The 21,186-nt window shown below is 34.9% G+C and overlaps 1 protein-coding gene across 1 annotated transcript in view; it reads left to right on the top strand.

The window, feature by feature from the left end:
* Positions 1 to 21,186, top strand: part of LOC141292527 (Krueppel-like factor 8) — a 59,216-nt gene that overhangs the window by 27,288 nt on the left and 10,742 nt on the right. Inside the window, exons 3-4 of the mRNA XM_073824556.1 lie at positions 8,282 to 8,744; positions 20,807 to 20,918. Of these exons, the coding sequence (XP_073680657.1) occupies positions 8,282 to 8,744; positions 20,807 to 20,918 (575 nt within the window). The remainder of the gene's footprint in view (positions 1 to 8,281; positions 8,745 to 20,806; positions 20,919 to 21,186) is intronic.

Genomic DNA, 21,186 nt, shown 5'->3' on the forward strand with positions numbered 1-21,186 from the left:
AAGTTTGTTTTTGAAAAGGACTTCCTTTTTTGCGTTCAACATGCAGCAGATATGCAACCCATATGCATCTAAAACCAGCAAAGAGCAAAATAATTTCTTTGAAGACAGCTCCACTAATCAGTATCAATTGGAACTTGGAAATAGAATTTTTTTCCATTACTAAATATACAAGACGACATGAAGAATGTGATCATTAACAGGCAATTCCCTCTGCCGGATGGTATCTTACAGCCTGAAGTTCCCATAAGGAGTCATAACATAATATTTTATGTATTAATATTACTCGTCTTTCCCCATCACTTTGTTGGGGTATCTTTTTGTACCTTTCCTTTTCTGTCCTTCAATCTTTCCTTCTAAGTCTCGCCAAGGCCCTAATAGGATATATCGAGGGAGGCTTCCGTTCTGCTGTAGTCATGGCAACGAGGCTCTGGCGGGAGTGGGAACGACTGTGATGTAGCCTCCCCACACCCCTCTGCCTGAACACACACACACTGACACACCACCCCACCCCCTCACAACACTCCCACTCCCTTACTATACACTCCTAAAGCCGTAAGACACACACGGAACACCGCGTACCTGCAGGGTTTCACACATGCTCGCATCCACAAACAACCATACATGCCCAACATGCTCTCACTCTGGAGCTAACGGGAAAATTTAGGCACAAAGATGTGCTCCACACCCTTTTATTTTCATCCTCTTCACACACGCACACAGCCTTCTCTGTGTCTAATGTGCTTTTACTCAGACGGGCGCTTCATAGAGAGTCAACTCTGTGTTTATTATAGAACAGCTTTGCCACTGGTCAAAAATCTGTAGAAAGATCCACTGGGGGAAAAGACGAAAGCAGCTGCTGCCAGTTTGGGGAAAAAGTACCTTGGAGCTGCCGTTAAGATCTGTTGTCTATTTCACCTGCGCAATCTGATACGGCAGGAGGCAGTTGTGAAAAGGAAGTTAGGGGCTCGCTGACGGTTGCCAGGTATTTCACAGTTGTGCACTCCAATGCAATTCAGTTTATTGGGTAGGTCTTCGCAGACCGTAACCTAGTAGGTCGATGAGGCCCAGGGTGGGTAGCTGGCGAATTGTTTGTGGGAGAGGCTACATGGCACTCCCTTTCAAATGCTAGGCAGGGCCGCAAACTCCGTTGCTAATATCACCCTCAGCAAGTGCCATTTCCTTCCACTCCTATATTTTATCATCCGTATCTGTACACCACACCCTGCAGAATCCTAAACGACTAAAGCCTTGACTAAACAACATGCAACCTGAAGCTTTCAGAAACTCTTGAGCTTGAGTTTTGGGTAGTTTTCGCATCAAACCTGAATCCAGGCTGCTTGCTGACATTGAGTGGACATATCTGGAATGGGACAAGTGAGTTATTAGGGGTGGAGGTTGTTTATGAACCTGGGGTCACACTGGGGTCTTTGTCAGTGATTGTAGACTTTCTCGTGTCATCATTCTGACAGTTTAAAGGTGGACTGGAGAGACAAAACAAATGGGCTTTTATTTATGTTTCTGATGTAATCAGACAGAAGTCTTACCGCTTTAGGTCTTTTAAGCAGCATGTGCCAAATGTTCATTTCCAGCATAGTGAGCAGAGCTCCAGACAACCGGACTGACATTTGGCTGTGAGGATGTTAAAGGAGTAGTTCACTTTCAGAACAAAAAATTACAGATAATGTACTCATCAAAGATGTTCATGCCTCAAGAAATTGTTTTTTGAAGACAACATTTCAGGAATTTTCTCCATATAGTGGACTTCAATGGTGGCCGTGAGTTTGAATGTCCAAAATGCAGTTTAAATGGAGCTTTAAAGGGCTCTAAACGATCCCAGCTGAGAAATAAGGGTCTTATTTAGCAAAATGATCAGTCATTTTTAAAACAAAAAAAAAATTCTATACGTTTTAACCTCAAATGCTTGTCTTGTCTAGCTCTGTGATGTACATGTGTACTCTGTGTATTCCTGGTCGATACAGTTAGGGTATGTCAAAAAACTCCCGTCTCATTTTCTCCTCCAACTTTAAAAACCATACTACATCACTGCAGAAGTAACAACCCAGTGTTTACAAAGTAAACGAGCAAAGAAGATAAAGCAGCCTTACAAATAAAGTTAAAACAGCGATGTAGGACGATTTTGAAGTTGGTGGAGAAAATTAGATGGCAGTTTTTCAACCTACCCTAAAATTGTATTGACTCGGATTACACAGAGTATGCATGCGCATGGCAGAACTCGACAAGACGAGCATTTGAGATTAAAAAGTATATACATTTTTTTTTTTAAATGGCTGATAAAATGCTAGATAAGACCCTTATTCCTCGGCTGGGATCGTTTAGAGCCCTTTGAAGCCGCATTGAAACGGCAATTTCAGACTTCAAACTTGCAAACACCCTAGAAGTCGAGATAATTTCTGAAATGTTTTCATCAAAAAACAATTTCTTTACAACTAAAGAACAAAGTCAGTTACATCTTGGATGACAATGGGTGGGTACATTATTTGTAGATTTTTGTTCTGGAAGTGAACTACTCATTTAAGAACACTAGTACTTGAAGTCTACATGATATTGAATGTGTTAGTAGTTAGTGTATAGCATAGTGCAAAACCATCATCCTATCTTTGAAAGTTGAACTTTAGTAGCAGAAGTAGCCCTTACCTTCTGCTGTTTTAGTAAGCTGTAAAAACAATTGTCATTAATGCGTACAACTTCATTATCTAAGACAGGAATGCAGATGTCTGTTGTAATTAATTAGTAACCTGATTTATAACAAAGCTTTTTCATCTCTCAGTACTGTGGTGGAATGTAAACTTAATGAACTCTCACGGGGATATTATTAATGGCCAATTTCCCTGTTAATGGTCGCCGGTAAGGTCAGCAGAGAGTCGTACTACCATCAGTCCATCATTTCTAACATTGTTAAAACGAAAGGATTTTTCACCGGAAACTCTAGTTCTAGTTTCTTTCTCTCACTCTCTCAATTTGTTCTGCATTTCTACACAGTGAGAAATGGGGAGCGGTTCTCTCTGCGTTGCCAACCTTTACCATTAGTAGTTGCTCTTCTGTCTTCGCTCATATGTTTATGCCAATTGTTTCTTACTTGGACTGATCTGTTCACTTTGTATGTTTACGTACACTTGATAAGTTAATTGCTGGCTTTGATTGGATTGTCTGTGTTTTACCTGTGTGTGTTTGTACTGCAGTAGTTGGCTTTGTAAAGTGGGAGGAGCAATGGCAGACACAGTGGGTGTGGCAGCAGGCTGTACTTAACATAAATAAAACTTACCAAAAAAAAAGTCTCAAAAGTGGGGAGTAAAGTGTCCAAAATGAACCGGGGAGCTGGTGTCCTGTCAATGAAGACACGATGGCAGGTGGTGTCGACTGTCGAGGGAGTTCAGCCCAGGTAAAGGGAGCCTGACGGCAGCTTTGTATGCTCCCAGTCCTTCCTCGCTTTCCTCCTGGACTTGTGAGGACACCAGTGTGCATACATGAGGAAAACTGACCAGTCTCTCGAGGAGAGGTGTGCTCTGCATTTAATAGCTGTGGTGACAAAGCTACATTTATTTCAGGTGTGCCTCATCACTTGCCACCAGTTCTGGATGTTACTGTGCCTGTCCTCCTTCACACACCCACTTCTGTCAGGAACATGATAAAGGGTGGCGATTTAAAGGCTGGGGTGCGATAATAATAAAGGGGAGGCAGCTGTTCGGTCACAATTGTTAATTATAATGAAATAATTTTGTTTTGACACGTCATGCAACACTATGTCACAGTGTGACCTGTAGGTTACTGTTGCTGCGACTTGGGCTTTTAGTATGGAGTGTGCAACTGTTCATCTATAGACATGGCTTATCCACTCTTAGCCAAGGTCATGAAATATATATATATATATATGACCCTGGACCACAAAACCAGTCATAAGGGTCAATTTTTTGAGATTTATACATGAATAAATGAGCTTTCATTTGATGTATGGTTTGTTAGGATAGGACAATATTTGGCTGAAATACAACTATTTGAATATCTGGAATCTGAGAGTGCAAAAACAATCGATATATTGAGAAAATCACCTTTAAAGTTGTTCAGATGAAGTTCTTAGCAATGCATATTACTATTCAAAAATTAAGTTTTAATATATTTACGGTAGGAAATTTACTAATTATCTTCATGGAACATGATCTATACTTAATATCCTAATGATTTTTGGCATAAAAGAAAAATCAATAATTTTGACCCATACTTAAGACTGGTTTTGTGGTCCAGGGTCACATATGAACATTTTGGAAGCTGGATTTACAACAAAAATAACTGTATTGGATTGTATACAGTTTCTATGGTACCAAAAATCCTGGTATTAATAATTGTAATTAATTTAAAGATTTTGGTCATATAGGTATTATTATTACACTGGAGACCTAAGCAAACGTCTGTAAAGTTGTATGTTTAATTTAGAAAAAAAGCCAATCACTGGCGACTTTGGTGTTGATTTTGAGAAGAAACCTTAATTTTTTTTAGTTTGTTTCTCGCAATTAGTTTGTTTTGTTTGTGTCTAGTTAACGCGACCCCTACGTATAGTAGGACCCTAGGAAATTATTATTTTTTTAGTTATTATTTTTTCCCAAATTCTGTTTAATTTTTTCCTGTCTTAATGGTTAAATTAAATTTTATTAAATAAAAAGCATGTCTAATTAATAGAAATCACGAAACTTCCACAATTAAATCAGCTGTTTATTAAATGTTTAACAAAAATGACAATTTTAAGGCTTTTTCTTTCTTTCTTTTTTCTCAAATGTAATTTTCCATTAATTGTCTGGATTCCATTTTAATGCTTTCATTAAATTGTAATAATCAATTAATTGATTAAAAATAGATATTTTTATTATTTTATTTACTACTTATAGTCCAGGAATACTGTGTTTCTGCAAAGTAAACTGGTAAATAATTTTTCTTATACATATTCCTTAAATAATGTTTTAATAATAATATTTTTTGTAGTAGTAGTAATACTATCATTGCATTAAGTAATATTACTTGTTACAGTTTCTTTAAGTTAAACCAAACTTTTATTTTGACGGGTTGCTGTGAAGACCTTGTATGATATAACGATAGTTTTTCTCACAAGAAACTGTGAAAGTGACTTTAAGAGGAGTTCTAGAGATTATGTGTTCATGTACTTGTATATTGAGGCGACAGAGGCTTAAATTGTAGTAAACAAAACAGCGCATCTGCACCATTCATTCACACAGAGACAGAACATGCAGGATTCATATTTAAATAGTATTTTTGCAGCTTAATATTCACAGACGCTAGTCATATTGCGTTTTGATTCAAATGTACTGACCTACTTTTGATTTATCCTTTCAAAATTAGGTAAATTCCATAACATTTTTACGTTATACAGTAAATTCCATTTTAATGACTGGATCTCGCAATTCTGTTTGCGTTTTCCACATTGCGGAAATCATAGGGCCCTAGTATAGCTAATACGAATGTTGTCGTAAAAGATCTCACAGATCAAACGCAATTGGTTTTGATAATGACAACCACAAGGCTTGTCCTTCTCACCACAGTTACTTGCTGCCGCAGGCCTAGACAGTTTCCTACAACTGCTAATAGATATTGAACACACTCAATTAACATCCCACACAGCACGCTAGTGATAATTGGGTCACTTATCGATGCCGTTCTCCCGACTCCAACGCTACATCTTTACGTGATTTCTTTGAGTTTGAGCAATGGAAAACAACTCAAGATGATGAGAAAGGTGGAGTGGATGAAGGGTGGGGATGCAGAGAGAGTGAGGTGGCAGGGTGGAGAACCGTAGAGAGACTGAGAAGAGAGGTGGGCGGGATCGCGAGAGAGAGGGAAAGTGAGTCAGCTGATATACCTCCCAGTTTCCATGACAACCGGAGGCCTTTCCCACCCACTCTTCCCTTATTCTCTGTGTTTCGCTCCCACCCCGGCCCACTCGCTCTCGTTTTCCTTCACTCGTTTAATCCTAACACCTCCAGTTACACAACTCTGCTGCATAACCTCTGTCTGTACCTGTCTTGACTTTTTGTTGTTTTTTTTCAATGCTTGACGTCATGAGAATTTGCCGTGCTTACGTTTTTGATGATGTCATTTAAGCATGTGAATTGGAAAGTTCAGCTTCAAGCTGAAAGATGTCATTACAACAAAATCCGTATTACCTTAATATTAATGCAGGCATTACTATTACTAATTTAAAAAATGATTGTGATTTTAATAGCAAAAGGCTGTAAAAATGCTACAGTAAAAACCTATTAATTGGTTAAGCCTTATGAAAGTTAACCATTGTTTAGCTTCAAATAAACCCCCCCAAAAACACATGTAAACCATGGTAACCACAATTTAACCATGGTCTTGCTACACTAACTAAAGTTTAACCATGGTATTTGTAGTAAAACTATGGTTATGCAAAATGGTGATCAATGCGCCAAAAAACATGGTTACTATAGTTTTACTAAAATAAAACCATGGTTAATTTTCGTAAGGGAACGGTAACTTACTGTATATTTTACATTGCAATTTTGCGATAAAATACTGTATTTGGAAGTGAAAAAGAGTGAAAAATCATAAAAAATAGACGTTGCAAGAATTCCCTGTTTCATTTCACATTTAATTTTTTAATGTTGAAATAAGTGTTTCTTCTTATATTTTTCTTATCAGTTATGTTCATTAAGGTTGTATGATACATCTAATTTTGTTAAATTATTGTTTATTGCATTATTTCAGTATCGTGTGTTACCATGATGGTGTTTAGTGTTTTTGTGAATGACACAGCACACCTTTTATATATTTATATATTAGTGTTTTTTTTCTCAGCTTTTGGAAAAGCTGCTTGTAGGGTAAAATTCTGGCAACCATAGCTGCCAGTTTTTAACTGTAAATTTTATGGATTTTTTTTTTTTTTTAAAGTGTTTAATTGGATTAGAGATCGACCGATATGGGTTTTTCTATAACCGATGCCGATGTTATAAAAAACAGATAATATAAAAAAAACTGTCAATCATTTACATAAAAGTTTTAGGGCTGAGATTAATGTTGAGATTAATGTTTTAAATATACAATTTTGAATACAGAAATATTAAATGATTTATATAACTGAAAGGATCTGCCAGCAGGTGGCGGCAAAACACTGATTTAATTACTGAATCATATCATTCATTTGATTCGTTCGAATAGCTAATTCATTCCTGAATAAAGCGAGTGACTTTATGTATGGAAAATTGAATCATTTCACTAGATTTGTTAAAAAACGCACGTTCATTCATAAACGAAACAACGCTGTTTAAATGGAGATGCACAGCGGCTCAGTTGTGATTTGTTTCAGACTACTTTTGACGACAAAAGAGAGCAAAATCTTACTTTAGACGACGAAATAAAACAAAATCAGGCAATAGTGTAATCCGACCGTCAAAAAACAAGTGAATAAACAACAATAAGATAAAATGCCAATTCAAGATGTTGACTGCCACCATTGAAAAAAATATTTTATTTAAAAATATTAACAATTTTAAAAAAAAATTTAATTGGTGCCTACAGCTAGCAAGATGTGAAGGAAAAAAACATTTTTGAATCCATTTACATCTTTAAAAATTTCCATAGACTTACATTGAAAAAGAACTAGATCCAACAACTGCAAAGCAATGTGCTAAAAAGCACCCAGAACACTTTATCAACCACATAGCAACACCCTGGCAACCACCCACAACATCCTAGCATCAAGCTTATGAGTTTTGCACAGAAAGGGCAGCACAAGTTTAACATTTTAAGTTCAGTGTTCCCTTGCCGATGCTGAAAACACACCAACCACTCTGTTTGCATGAAGTGTCATTCAGGAATTATTTTCAAACTTTTCATTTGTTTTATTACCTCACCGAAGGCATAAACACACAGGCCTTAAGGTTACTTATAAGTCTTGCTGCAGAGGGAGTTAAGAGGGTGTAGCTTACACACACACACACACACACACACACACACACATACATATGTGTGTGTAAATGTGTGTCTGGGCTTGGCTGTGTTGAGCTGGACTGGAGCCAGGTTTAGGCCTTCTCCTCTGCAGCGCGGAGGCCCAATCTGGCCAGCCATTGTTCCTGTGTTTTGTGGAGCTGCTGCACAGCTGAGCATGAGCGCTCCATACCCTCCCTTTCCTTTCTGTCCTTTGTAATCTCCTTCCTCGCCTCGTTTGCTCTTCCATATTTGTTCCTTATCTCCCTCGTTTTCCTCACAGTTTTCTTCTATTTTTGTGCTCCTACAGAAACAAGAGCCGTTAGACGATTGTCCTGAGCCTACAGACCTCAAAATCAAATCCTCGCCTCCTCCGCTCCGTGACATCAGCACCCAACACAACGATGACGACCAGACGGAACCCGTGGATCTGTCACTCAACAAGCCACGCCCCTCCCTTCCGGTAGCCACGGCAACCTCCACCCCTGTGAACCTGCCTCCTCAGAACATCACGGCGAGCGCCACCATCCCAGCGGTGCTGTCGCCGGGCTCCATCCTGGCGTCCACGCAAGGGGTTGGAGGTCAGCAGATCCTGCATGTCATCCACACCATACCCTCCGTGAACATGCCCAGTAAAATGGGGCAGCTGCAGACCATCCCCGTGGTGGTGCAGTCCTTACCGGTGGTCTACACAACCGTACCCACAGACGGAGTGGCCACCGCCGCCATCACAGTACCTCTCATCGGAAGCGACGGGCGGTCGGAGGGATCAGGTAATACCAGACTCTAGGCTTGCTTTTCTTTTTAGGAGCACAGTCCAAATTTTAGGATCACCTTCTAATCAATATTCAAAAAATCTGATCAAAAATGAGCCTTCCCATTACGAGCGGATATTTGACTCCTTAACGTGAATTAACGGGGAATTTTGTTTTCACCTTTGTAGTTTTTCTACTTTATTAAAAGTATGTCATCTTTTATGTCAAAGCTTTTTAAAATGTCTAATTAAAACAACAGCATAAGAACAAGACAAACTGTAAGTTGCTTGAGAAAGCCGGACCAGTAAGTTTGAAAGATTTAAAAAGTTTACAAAGTTTAAGAAGTTTATAGGTTTTAAGTTTTCAGTCTAACATAGTCGACAAAGTAGTTTTATAAGCTTAAAGTTTGATTTGTATGTTACTAGCATGATTAGCAAGGTACTAGCATGTTTTAGCATGATTACCAAGTTGCTAGCATGATTCTAGCATTATTACCAAGTTGCTAGCATGTTTCCAGCATGATTATCATGTTGCTGGCATGTTTCTAGCATGAGTACCAAGTTGCTAGCATGTTTTTAACATGATTACCAAGTTGTTGCCAGATTTTTAGCATGATTAGCAAGTTGCTAGCATGTTTCTAGCATTATTAGCAAGTTGGTACCATGTTTCTAACGTGATTAACAAGTTGCTAGCATGTTGTTAGCATTATTAGCAAGTTGCTAGCATGTTTCTAGCACGATTAGCAAGTTGTTAACATGTTTCTAGCATTATTAACAAGTTGCAAACATGTTGTTAGCAGGATTAGCAAGTTGCTAGCATGTTTCTAACATGATTACTATGTTGCTAGCATGTTTCTAGCATTGGTTATCAAGTTATTTGCATGATTCTAACATGATTAGCTAGTTGCTAGTATGTTTCTAGCATGATTAGTTAGTTGTTAGTATGTTTCTAGCATGATTATCAAGTTGCTAGTATGTTTTTAACATGTTTCTAGCATGGTTAACAAGTTGCTAGCATGTTTCTAGCATGATTAGCTAGTTTCTAGCATGATTAGCAAGTTGCGAGCATGTTGTTACCCTGATTAGCAAGTTGCTAACATGTTTCTAGCATTATTAACATATTGCAAACATGTTGTTAGCATAATTAGCAAGTTGCTAGCATGTTTTTAACATGATTACTATGTTGCTAGCATGTTTCTAGTATGGTTATCAAGTTAGCATGATTCTAGCATGATTACTAAGTAGCTAGTATTTTTCTAGCATGTAGTTAGCATGATTAGCTAGTTGTTAGCATGTTTCTAATTTGGTTATCAAGTTGCTAACATGTTTCTAGCATGATTAGCATGTTGCTAGTATGTTTCTTACATGTTTCTAGCGTGATTAGCAAGTTGCTAGCATGTTTCTAACATGTTTCTAGCGTGATTAGCAAGTTGCTAGTATGTTTCTAACATGTTTCTAACATGATTAGCAAGTTGCTAGCATGTTTCTAACATGTTTCTAGCGTGATTAGCAAGTTGCTAGCATGTTTTTAACATGTTTCTAGCGTGATTAGCAAGTTGCTAGCATGTTTCTAACATGTTTCTAGCGTGATTAGCAAGTTGCTAGTATGTTTCTAACATGTTTCTAGCGTGATTATCAAGTTGCTAGTATGTTTCTAACATGTTTCTAGCGTGATTAGCAAGTTGTTAGTATGTTTCTAACATGTTTCTAGTGTGATTAGCAAGTTGCTAGCATGTTTCTAACATGTTTCTAGCGTGATTAGCAAGTTGCTAGTGTGTTTCTAACATGTTTCTAGCATAATTAGCATGTTTCTAGCATGATTAGCAAGTTACTAACATGATTAGCATGTTACTATGTTGTTAACATGATTAGCAAGTTAGTTTGAATGAGTCTGAATGGATTAGATATAGTAGATATCTAAAGGGATTCTGGGAATTTTGACAGTTGGAGTTTGAATATTCTTGGCTCATTTGAACATTCCGTCAATGTAAGTCTCTGGGATTTTTCCCAGTTTTAATCGTCATTTTTAGGACAACCTATATATTTCGATTTATTTCGCCTCAGAAGAATAATAATAATAACTGTAAGTTTAAGTCGGCTTTCTCAACCAATCAAATGAGTCTTCAGTACAGAGGTGGCACAGAAGAACACAAAAGTGGCTTATAGGGTTTTTTTATATAAAAATTTTGAATACAGAAATATTAAATGATTTAAATAACTGAAAAGATACTTAAAAAATGAAACTAAATCTGCCAGTAGGTGGCGGCAAGTCACTGATTTAATTACTGAATCATTTATTCATTTGATTCGTTTGAACACCTGATTCATTCAGGAATAAAGCAAGTGACTGTGTATGAATGGGTAATTGATTCATTGACTCACTAGATTCATTTAAAAATGTACGTTTGTTCATAAACGAATGGAGATGCGCAGCGGCTCAGTTGTGTCTTGTTTTAAAACTATTTTTGCCAATGTAATATGGCTGTGTCCTATTAGCATGCTAGTAGTACTAAAGTCTCATTTCATCATTCTGTTCTTTAATGTAGCATGGCACACATTGTTTTAGTGTCAGGTCCCAGCCAGTTGTACTCTGACCATTGAACTGAAAGGGATAAATCTACATCTCATAAATCTACATAATAGCTTTAATAGTGAGTTGAGAATCATGAACCTGTTCTTATTCTGAGCTGTTATGATGGTAACACTTTACAATAAGTTTCATTAGAACTAAGAGTGAACAATACTTCTACAGCCTTTATTAGTCAAAGATTAATAAATACTGTGATAAATGTATTGTTCATTGTTCGTTCATCAGTTAATACATTAACTAATGCTAACAAATGGCACCTTGTAAAGTGTTACCCTTTTGATATTTACAACATACCATAATCACATGCTTTTCTTGACGTTTGGTTCTATTAATAAAATAATAAATTACACAACATTAGTGCATTAGAACCACTTAGCTGTGAGTCAGTTAAATATTTAATTGTGTTTTAAATGTATTGAAATATTAAATATTAATCAATATAAAATGATTAAACATTAAATGTTTAAATTAATTTATTAATTTCTTAATGATTTTGTAGTTTTTGTTTAATGAAAGACAACCAAACAAAGAAAAAAAAAACTATTTTTCAGCATGGATGCATTCAATTGATCAAATGTCTATTTCTGTTTTAAATCAGTGCTTTTTTTAAACTTTCTGCTCATCAAAGAATACTAAAAAAAATGTGTTTCCACAAAAATATTTGGCAGCACAACCATTTTCAGTATTGATTATAATAAGAAATGTTTCTTCAGCATATTAGAAACTAAAATATATATTTTAAGGATATTTTTGAGGATCATGCAATAGCAATAAAAAATGGAAAATTGAAATAAATTACACAACATTAGTGCATCAGAACCATTTAGCTGAGAGTCTGTGAAATGTTTAATTAAATGTATTGAAATATTAAATATTAATCAATATAAAATGATTAAACATTAAATGTATTAATTTCTTAATGATTTTGTAGTTTTTTTTTTCCTAGTTTATGTTGAAAGACTACCAAAAATTATTTGCTACCATTTGAAAGTTTAAAGAAAAAAACCCTCTTTTTTTAGTAAGTATGCATTGAATTGATCAAATGTCTGTTAAAAAAAAAATATATGTATGTATGTATGTATGTATGTATGTATGTATGTATGTATGTATGTATGTATGTATGTATGTATGTATGTATGTATGTATGTATGTATGTATGTATGTATGTATGTATGTATGTATGTGTGTTTCCACAAAAATATTTGGCATTGATTATAATAAGGAATGTTTGTTGAGAAAATTTGAAAAAATATGTATTTTGAAGTATATTTTGGAGGATCGTGCAGCAATGAAAAATGGAAAATTAAAAGACATGACACAACATTAGTGCATCAAACCACTTAATTGTGAGTCAATTAAATATTTAACAAAATGTATTGAATTATTAAATATTAATCAATATAAAATGATTAAACATTAAATGTTTAAATTCATTTATTAATGTCTTAATGATTTTGTATTTTTTTAAATGAAAGACAATCATACAATGTGCTACTATTTGAAAGTTTTAAAGGAAAAGAAAAATCAGTAAGGATGTATTAAATTGATCAAATGTCTATTTCTGTTTTAAATCAGTGTTTTTCTGAACTTTCTGTTCATCAAAGAATCCTGAAAAAAAATTATCACCAAATCACCATATTAGAAATATTTTAAGGATATTTTTAAGGATCATTCAGCAATAAAGAATGGAAAAACAAATTCCACAAAATATTTCTCAACCTGTATCAAAATGCATAAGAAATGGAAATACAAATCTGCTTTAATTCAATGATAAAACTTTCTATACACTTTATATATGTGACTCTGGACTACAAAACCAGTCACAAGGCTTAATTTTTTTTAAAATTGGATTTATAAATCATCTGAAAGCTTTCCAGTGATGTATGGTTTGTTAGGATAGGACAACAATTTGAATCTGAAGGTGCAAAAAAAAAAAAAAAAAAAAAAAATTGAGAAAATCGCCTTTAAAGTTGTCCAAATGAACTTCTTAGCAATGCATATTACCAATCAAAAATTAAGTTTTGATATATTTACGGTAGAATATCTTAATCGAACATGATCTTTCCTTAATATCCTAATGATTTTTGGCATAAAAGAAAAAACGATAATTTTGACCCCATACAATGTATTTTTGGCTATTGCTACAAATATTCCCATGGTACTTAAGACATGTAATCTTGCATGTGTTAAGATGTAAAAGCTCAAGATCAGTTTTTTGAAACCATTATTAATTACTTTACAATCCCATCCATGGTCAATAGAGTGGCATGCTCTTATTGAGTAGGAATGTTTTTGTAGGCATTGTGCATACAAAGTGGGTCAAAAGCAAGAAAGCAAATTTGAGCCTGGGATGGGTCTCCATTTTTTTCAAACTGTTCATATGGCACTGCTGATCATCTGTCCTTCAGTTCTACCGCCCGTTTCCTTGAGGCGGTCACACCCTTGGTCTCGCCCTCTTGCAGTTTCGTGCCATTGGCATTTAGTTATCAGCAAACAGACGCGGCTTCATCCCACACATATGGACGTACATATAAAAGACACAAAAGATGATTTCAGGGCGAGGCAGATGCAAGCTTAAACTTTTAATTAAAGGAGATAATCAAGCAAATCTTACCGGTCTGTATTAAAAAGGTGTTATTAAGTAGAAATTGCTAAGTAAGAGTACACGCTGTGTTTCAGTTTCAATATGAAACAGGTTTTTTGAGGTTTCTGAAGCCTGTCCGTTTTTAAACAAACAGCTTTTGACATGGTGTTTAACTTTTAAGCAGGACAAATTATAAAACTTCTCTCTAGTAGCCAGTGTTTCCCACAAATGCCATAGTTACTGTGGTTATTAGTGGTCTTGCTAGGGACTATTAGTGTTTCTCAGTCATAGAGGTTTGTTTTAAATGTCTAACCCCAAGTATTAAACTTTGGTGCATATTTTGCCCCAAAATGAAACTGTGGTTACTGTGAACATTTTTGAGAAAGGAACCACTGACATTTGGGATTCTTCCCTAAAACTTGGATCTTTCCATCCTTCACCCCTCTCAAAAGCCAATTTGGTTTGGTCCACTTAAATGAAAGACAACCATACAATGTGCTACCATTTGAAAGTTTCTAAAGGAAAAAAATAAAAATCTTTCAGTAAGGATGCATTAATTTGATCAACTGTCTATTTCTGTTTTAAATCAGTGTTTTTCTGAACTTTCTGTTCATCAAAGAATACCGAAAAAAATATATCACCAAATCACCATATTGGAAATATTTTTAAGGATCATTCAGCAATAAAGAATGAAAAAAAAAATTGCATTTAAAAAAAAAAAGCAAATATTACACTAAATATTTCTCAACCTGTATCAAATTACATAAGAAATGGAAATACAATATATATGTGACCCTGGACTACAAAACCGCTCATAAGGCTTAAAATTTTTTTTAATTGAGATTTATACGTCATCTGAAAGCTTTCCAGTGATGTATGGTTTGTTGGGATAGGAAAACTATTTGATAATCTGGAATCTGAAGGAGCAAAAAAATCAAAATATTGAAAAAATTTCAGTCATAGAGGTTTGTTTTAAATGCCTAACCCCAAGTATTAAAGTTTGGTGCATATTTTGCCCCAAGATGAAACTGGTTACTATGAAAATTTTTGAGAAAGGAACCATTGACATTTGGGTTTCTTCCCTAAAACTTGGATCTTTCCATCCTTCACCCCTCTCAAAAGCCAATTTGGTTTGGTCCACTTAAATGAAAGACAACCATACAATGTGCTACCATTTGAAAGTTTCTAAAGGAAAAAAATAAAAATCTTTCAGTAAGGATGCATTAATTTGATCAACTGTCTATTTCTGTTTTAAATCAGTGTTTTTCTGAACTTTCTGTTCATCAAAGAATACCGAAAAAAATATATCACCAAATCACCATATTGGAAATATTTTTAAGGATCATTCAGCAGTAAAGAATGAAAAAAAAAAAATTGCGTTTAAAAAAAAAAAAAAAAAAAGCAAATATTCCACTAAATATTTCTCAACCTGTATCAAAGTACATAAGAAATGGAAATACAATATATATGTGACCCTGGACTACAAAACCTTTTTTAATTGAGATTTATACGTCATCTGAAAGCTTTCCAGTGATGTATGGTTTGTTGGGATAGGAAAACTATTTGATAATCTGGAATCTGAAGGAGCAAAAAAATCAAAATATTGAAAAAATTTCAGTCATAGAGGTTTGTTTTAAATGCCTAACCCCAAGTATTAAACTTTGGTGCATATTTTGCCCCAAGATGAAACTGGTTACTATGAAAATTTTTGAGAAAGGAACCATTGACATTTGGGTTTCTTCCCCAAAACTTGGATCTTTCCATCCTTCACCCCTCTCAAAAGCCAATTGGTTTGGTCCACTTGAGTCTTTTTCTTCCCATTGCCCTTTTAATCTCACGGCTTTCAACCTCCTCTGAAAGACACCATGCAGGTCTTGGACCGTAATAAGAACATTAAAAGACAAAAAAGTGCTGAATGAAATGCGTTGAATGTTTTTTAATAGGAGAACCCCACCCAAATAAAACTATGAAAAAAAAACTAATGCTTGTTTAACACACTATACAACCCAAAATCTGAACTCAGGGAGGAGTTGTGTTTGGCTGTTTTTTTCAGTTATTAACTTTGTGTGTAGCTCCACTGGTTGAAGCCCAGTTGAACGTAATGGGAAGATTATGAAGGTCAGTGAATTGTGTTATTTGGGTGGGGACCATCTTCAAAGAGACCGCAAAGTAGATCAGTTTCTTTTGGACTTACTTTATGGGAAACCTACCAAGGTGGAGGACGCAGTGTGCTTTATTAAACAGCACCCCAAAATGTCTCCAGTGAGAGGTTGTACATGAAGTATCTCTGTATATAGGCTTTTTTTTGTCTTTTGAGTAATGTGAGGCAGTTGGGGTTGGAGAAATGAGACGATTAATGAATGGGCAGCACCCTTCCCCCTTTCATTCAGAAGGTAATCTTTGAATACTCCAGGGCTTCTACAAATCATCTAGTCTGTGGCGGGTTAAAGGTCACGTCCAGAGATCTCAGGCCAGCACTTAACTATCCACACCCTTTGTCAATATAACATGAATTTAACTTGTAATTTTTTTTTTCTTTTTTTCTTTGTCCTGTGGATTTGAGAACTGTCTGGTTGCCAAAAAACACAAAGAAGACTTCTCACGAATTTAAAATAATGGTCTGAATCATATTAGGTCCTGGAAGTGATGTTGTTTGAATTCAACTTTAGGCAGGAAGGGTTTTCTGTATTTGATTTAATGGCTTGTTTGAGAAATGGACCCAGTGCTCTACTCACACCTTATTTCATTTTGAGCCTTGGAAGAACAACATATACAGTGGGGTTTAGTGTTAATTTCGTCACCTATTTTTAATTTATTCTTAGTCTTAGTCTTGTGCCAAATGTCCTTGTTAGTTTTAGTCATATTTAGTCATTCACATATCTTTTTTTGTTAGTCAAGTTTTAGTCGACTAAAAGTCTCGTCATTTTAGTCTAGTTTTAGTCAAAAGAAAACTCAAGGTATCTTAGTCAAGTTTTAGTCGACTAAAAGTCTTTTAATTTTAGTCTAGTTTTAGTCAAAAAAGAACTCAATATATATTTAGTCTAGGTTTAGTCAAAAAATTGTAGTCTTTTTTTAAAATAACACATTATTACTGAGATTATTACTGATACACATTTCAGTAAAAAAAGTGTTTCACATATCTCAAACATTGGTTAAATGTCATAATTACCTGACAAAATACATTTGTTGAATGATTTTTGTTGAATGCAAATGTTAAACGTGTCTGGTTTTCAATTTCTGATTTAGGAGACACATTCACAAATGATTAACCCTTTCAGTGGTGAGTTTAAAATATTCTAGCGGACCCCTGAGAGTGAGTTTTTTTTAAGCGACCGTTATTTTAGAACTTTCGTCCTTATTGTTTCCATGGCGACGCATCAAGCTTGTCACGTGACACAACACAGACACAATAACACTGTATGACAGATAGATCGCTTTTATTTCGTTTTTTCCTTTTTTATCCAGAATACTCACACACTTGCTTACCATGCCATGAACTATCTAATATTACGATTCACAAATATGTGTGAATTAGTATGTTTCGTCGTTTAAAACCCTATATAAATGATCTGGATCGTAATCTGTAACGTGAGATGGGCGCGGCCATGTTTGTTCGCGCTGCTGTTCAGAAAGTCCTGTCAGCCGTTTTTACAGCACATATTCATTCATCCGTTTCTCCCGAAATACATGCAAGTAGGTGGCTGGTGAACTAGAAGAGGAATAGAGTGAACTTTTTAGTTACTTAGCCTATGTGTATGTGATATGAATAAAACACATCGGCAAATTATATTTGAATAGATTGTTATTTGCTGCTTCCATAGACCTATGTGTGTATTTTACAAACTCTAAATGTCTCCTTTTACTAGTACTTATGTGTATTTAAATGTCTGAAACCTAAAATAAGCGTTATGTGGTTAAAAACACTGCATAGTTGTGATTATATGACAAGCGCAGAGCTCGTCCGTCTCTGGCTCAGCGCCAGCCAGTTTGAATATTTTAAAGCCGTAACAGCTGATGAAAAAGCAGAGACGATTGTAGACGAAAATGAAGAGAGATTTTATCTTAGTTTTTATTTTATGCAAAACATTTTCGTCTCGTCTTTTTTCGTCAACAATAAGGCATGTTAATTTAGTCTTAGTCAGCGTTTTTGGACAGTGGTGCAGTCTTGTCATCGTCTCGTCTTAGTCATGAAAAAAAAGGTCGTTGACGAACATATTTCGTCTCGTCTCGTCTGACGAAATTAACACTAGTGGGGTTCTAAAGTAAGAGACCACATTGAAGATCTGGGATTTAAAAACAAGTTTCAACCAGCATTTCAACCAAATTTAATTGCTTTTAAAAGGGATGTACCGAAATGAAAATTCTTGGCCGAAGCCGAACAAAATTACACACAAGGTTGAGCTGTGGTTTTTCGTGTTTTTTTTTTTTTTGCCATTTTTTTTCACCATTGCATAAATTAAACCCAATATCTTGCTTTTCAAAGAACAAAAATCTATTACAAAACAACAATTTAAAAATATTTAACACTGAACATTTTTAACATTCTAGTAGACATTATAGCCTACCAACAAAGCACAATTTAATGTAAAATTAGTAAGTTAGTAAAATAATATTATTTGCCAATTTTTAAGACACCCTTCTTGAATCAGGCATGTGTTTTTAATGTACAAATAAATGCAGCCTTGCTGAGCAAAGAAGAATGTTATAATAAATGTATTATCATTATTTTTGTCTTACTTTTTATTTTATATTTTGCAGAACAACAGTAAAATTACAATACTAAAATTTATGAATGTTGACTTTTATTTTGGTGGAAACCCGCAAGAAGACCTCAGTACAACTTTTTGCTGACAGTAGCAGATTTATGAATGATTCTCATCACGCAGGTTTTCCTTGCGCTTTGGACTTTGAACCCTGGCTAACAAACTTGTGCAGCGCTGTCAGAATAAATATAATTTGTGAGTGTATTAGACAATGTTTTTTAGTTTATTTACTAATGGTTTAAGGCCATTAAGTCAGCATACAGTAACCAGCACCCCTTTCTCTTCTCATGGAAGACATGCGATGCGATACTAAACGGTCTCTTGCGGTCGGTGCTTGTAATGATTTTTGCGTCTTTCTTTGACAGTTTTAAATGCTTCCAAACTGCCGACATATTGGCTGCATTAGTGCGCGCCTTTATTTGATCATGTCACGTCATTGTTAAGTATAATTTATTAGGCCTTTTCACTTATTGGTATTTTCGGCCAAATAATTTCGGTTGCCGAACATTCGGTGCATCCCTACCTTTTAATGATGTACGAAAGACGCTCATTGGTAGGGTCTGAAACATTTTATTTTACCACAACTTATTCAGAACCACTTCAATTAAAAAAAAATAAAAAGAGCCAAATGTAGGTCAGCAATGTTAATGATGTGCATTCTTACATGCATACAATACTATTAAATCTATTTTCCCCACAAAATGATTCTTTTTAGTGGATCAGAACAATAGTGTGACTAGTATAGTCCAACTGATTGCCAAATGAATGACTCTTTTGCATACAGCTTAAGTTCCTGTGTTATATTGTGAGACTTTAAATTAGTGTTGTTAACACGGTGTTCTTGTGACAACATGCAGTTAGATGCATTGAAAATGTCAGTTGTATATTACAAAAATAATCTTGTTAGCTAATCTATATTTGGATAACTTAAACTAAAACCAGAAAAAAAAGTTAACTGAAAAAAAAAAAAAAAGTATTCATTTGGGCTAGTTGCAGAGGCAGCATGTCTAATTTTCATTTACTTTAACTTGGTTTACTAAAGTAACTTAAATGGAAAAAAACAAAAAGCATATTAAAAACCTGGTAAAAGACAAAAACAACAACAAAATAAAAATATGTACAAATTTAAAATTAAAATTTGAAAATGCACTACCAGTCAAAAGTATTTGAACAGTAAGATTTCTTATGTTGTTTTTTTTGGCCTTTTAAAGTCTCTTCTGCTCACCAAGCCTGCTTTTCTTTTGATTCAAACTACAGTAAAAAAATAAAAATATTTTTACTATTTAAAATGGCTGTTTTCTATTTGAATATATTTCAAAATGTAATTTATTCCTGTTATTTCAAAGCTGAAAATCACTCACATCATTCTTCAGAAATCATTGTAAAATTGTGATTTATTAATATTATTATGTTGAAAGCAGCTGAGTATTTTTTTTTTTCAGGTTTCTTTGATGAATAGTGCAGAAAAGTGTAGAAGAACAGCATTTATCTGAAATAGAAATCTTTTGTAACTGTCTTTATTATCACTTTTGATCAATTTAACACATCCTTGCTAAATAAAAGTATTCATTTCTATAATTACTTTCACCAAAAAAAAAAAAATTTATATATATATATATATACTGACTCCAAAAGCTTTTGAATGGTGTAGTGTATAATGTTACAAAAGATTTTTATTTCAGATAAATGTGGATCTTTTGATCATTCTATTCATCAAAGAATCCTGAAAAATGTTTTAAATATTGATAATAATAATAAAAAATGTAAACAGAAAATCAACATATTAGAATGATATCTGAAGCATCATGTGGCACTAAATATATTGTAGGATCCTACATTTTCTGTACATCTGCATCATGAAAAGTGCTATACAAATAAACTTGAATTGAATTGAACTGAAGACTGGAGTAATGATGCTAAAAATTTTGCTTTGATCACAGGAATCTATGAAGTATTCAAATAGAAAGCAGTAAAAAAATATTTCACAGTATTACTGCTTTTGCTGTATTTTGGATCAAATAAATGCAGGCTGGTGAGCAGAAGAGACTTTAAAAAAAAAACATTAAAAATCTTACTGTTCAAAAACTTTTGACTGGTGAAAAATGCTGAAATTCACTAAAATGTATTGTTCTTTTCTTTTTCAGTGCGTATAAAGCCTGGCTCAACCTCTCCAGTCGAGTATCAGTCTGAAAGTGATGCTGAGAGTGGCACAGAGTCTGGATCAGCCTCTTTCAGTACACAAGGGATGGAACCCAGGTGAGAAAGAGTGTATCTGCATATCCATTCTGTATCTGTATATCTCTTTGTTGGGAGATATGGTAGACGAATGTCTGGCATCCTGGTCTAATGGCATCACTGCACCACTCCTCTGTACCCTTATGTAACCTTCAGCACACTGGAGGCCCATGGCTCTTTTTGCGTTGATTATAAGCTGGATGCATCCTCTTCAGTTGGGTGTGTGTGAGTGTGTGTTGCTGGGCAGGGTTCTCTCTAAACTGGGTGTAAACAGTGTTACATAACTTGC

The sequence above is a fragment of the Garra rufa genome, chromosome 19 (genome assembly GCF_049309525.1).
Source record: "Garra rufa chromosome 19, GarRuf1.0, whole genome shotgun sequence".
NCBI lineage: Eukaryota > Metazoa > Chordata > Actinopteri > Cypriniformes > Cyprinidae > Garra > Garra rufa.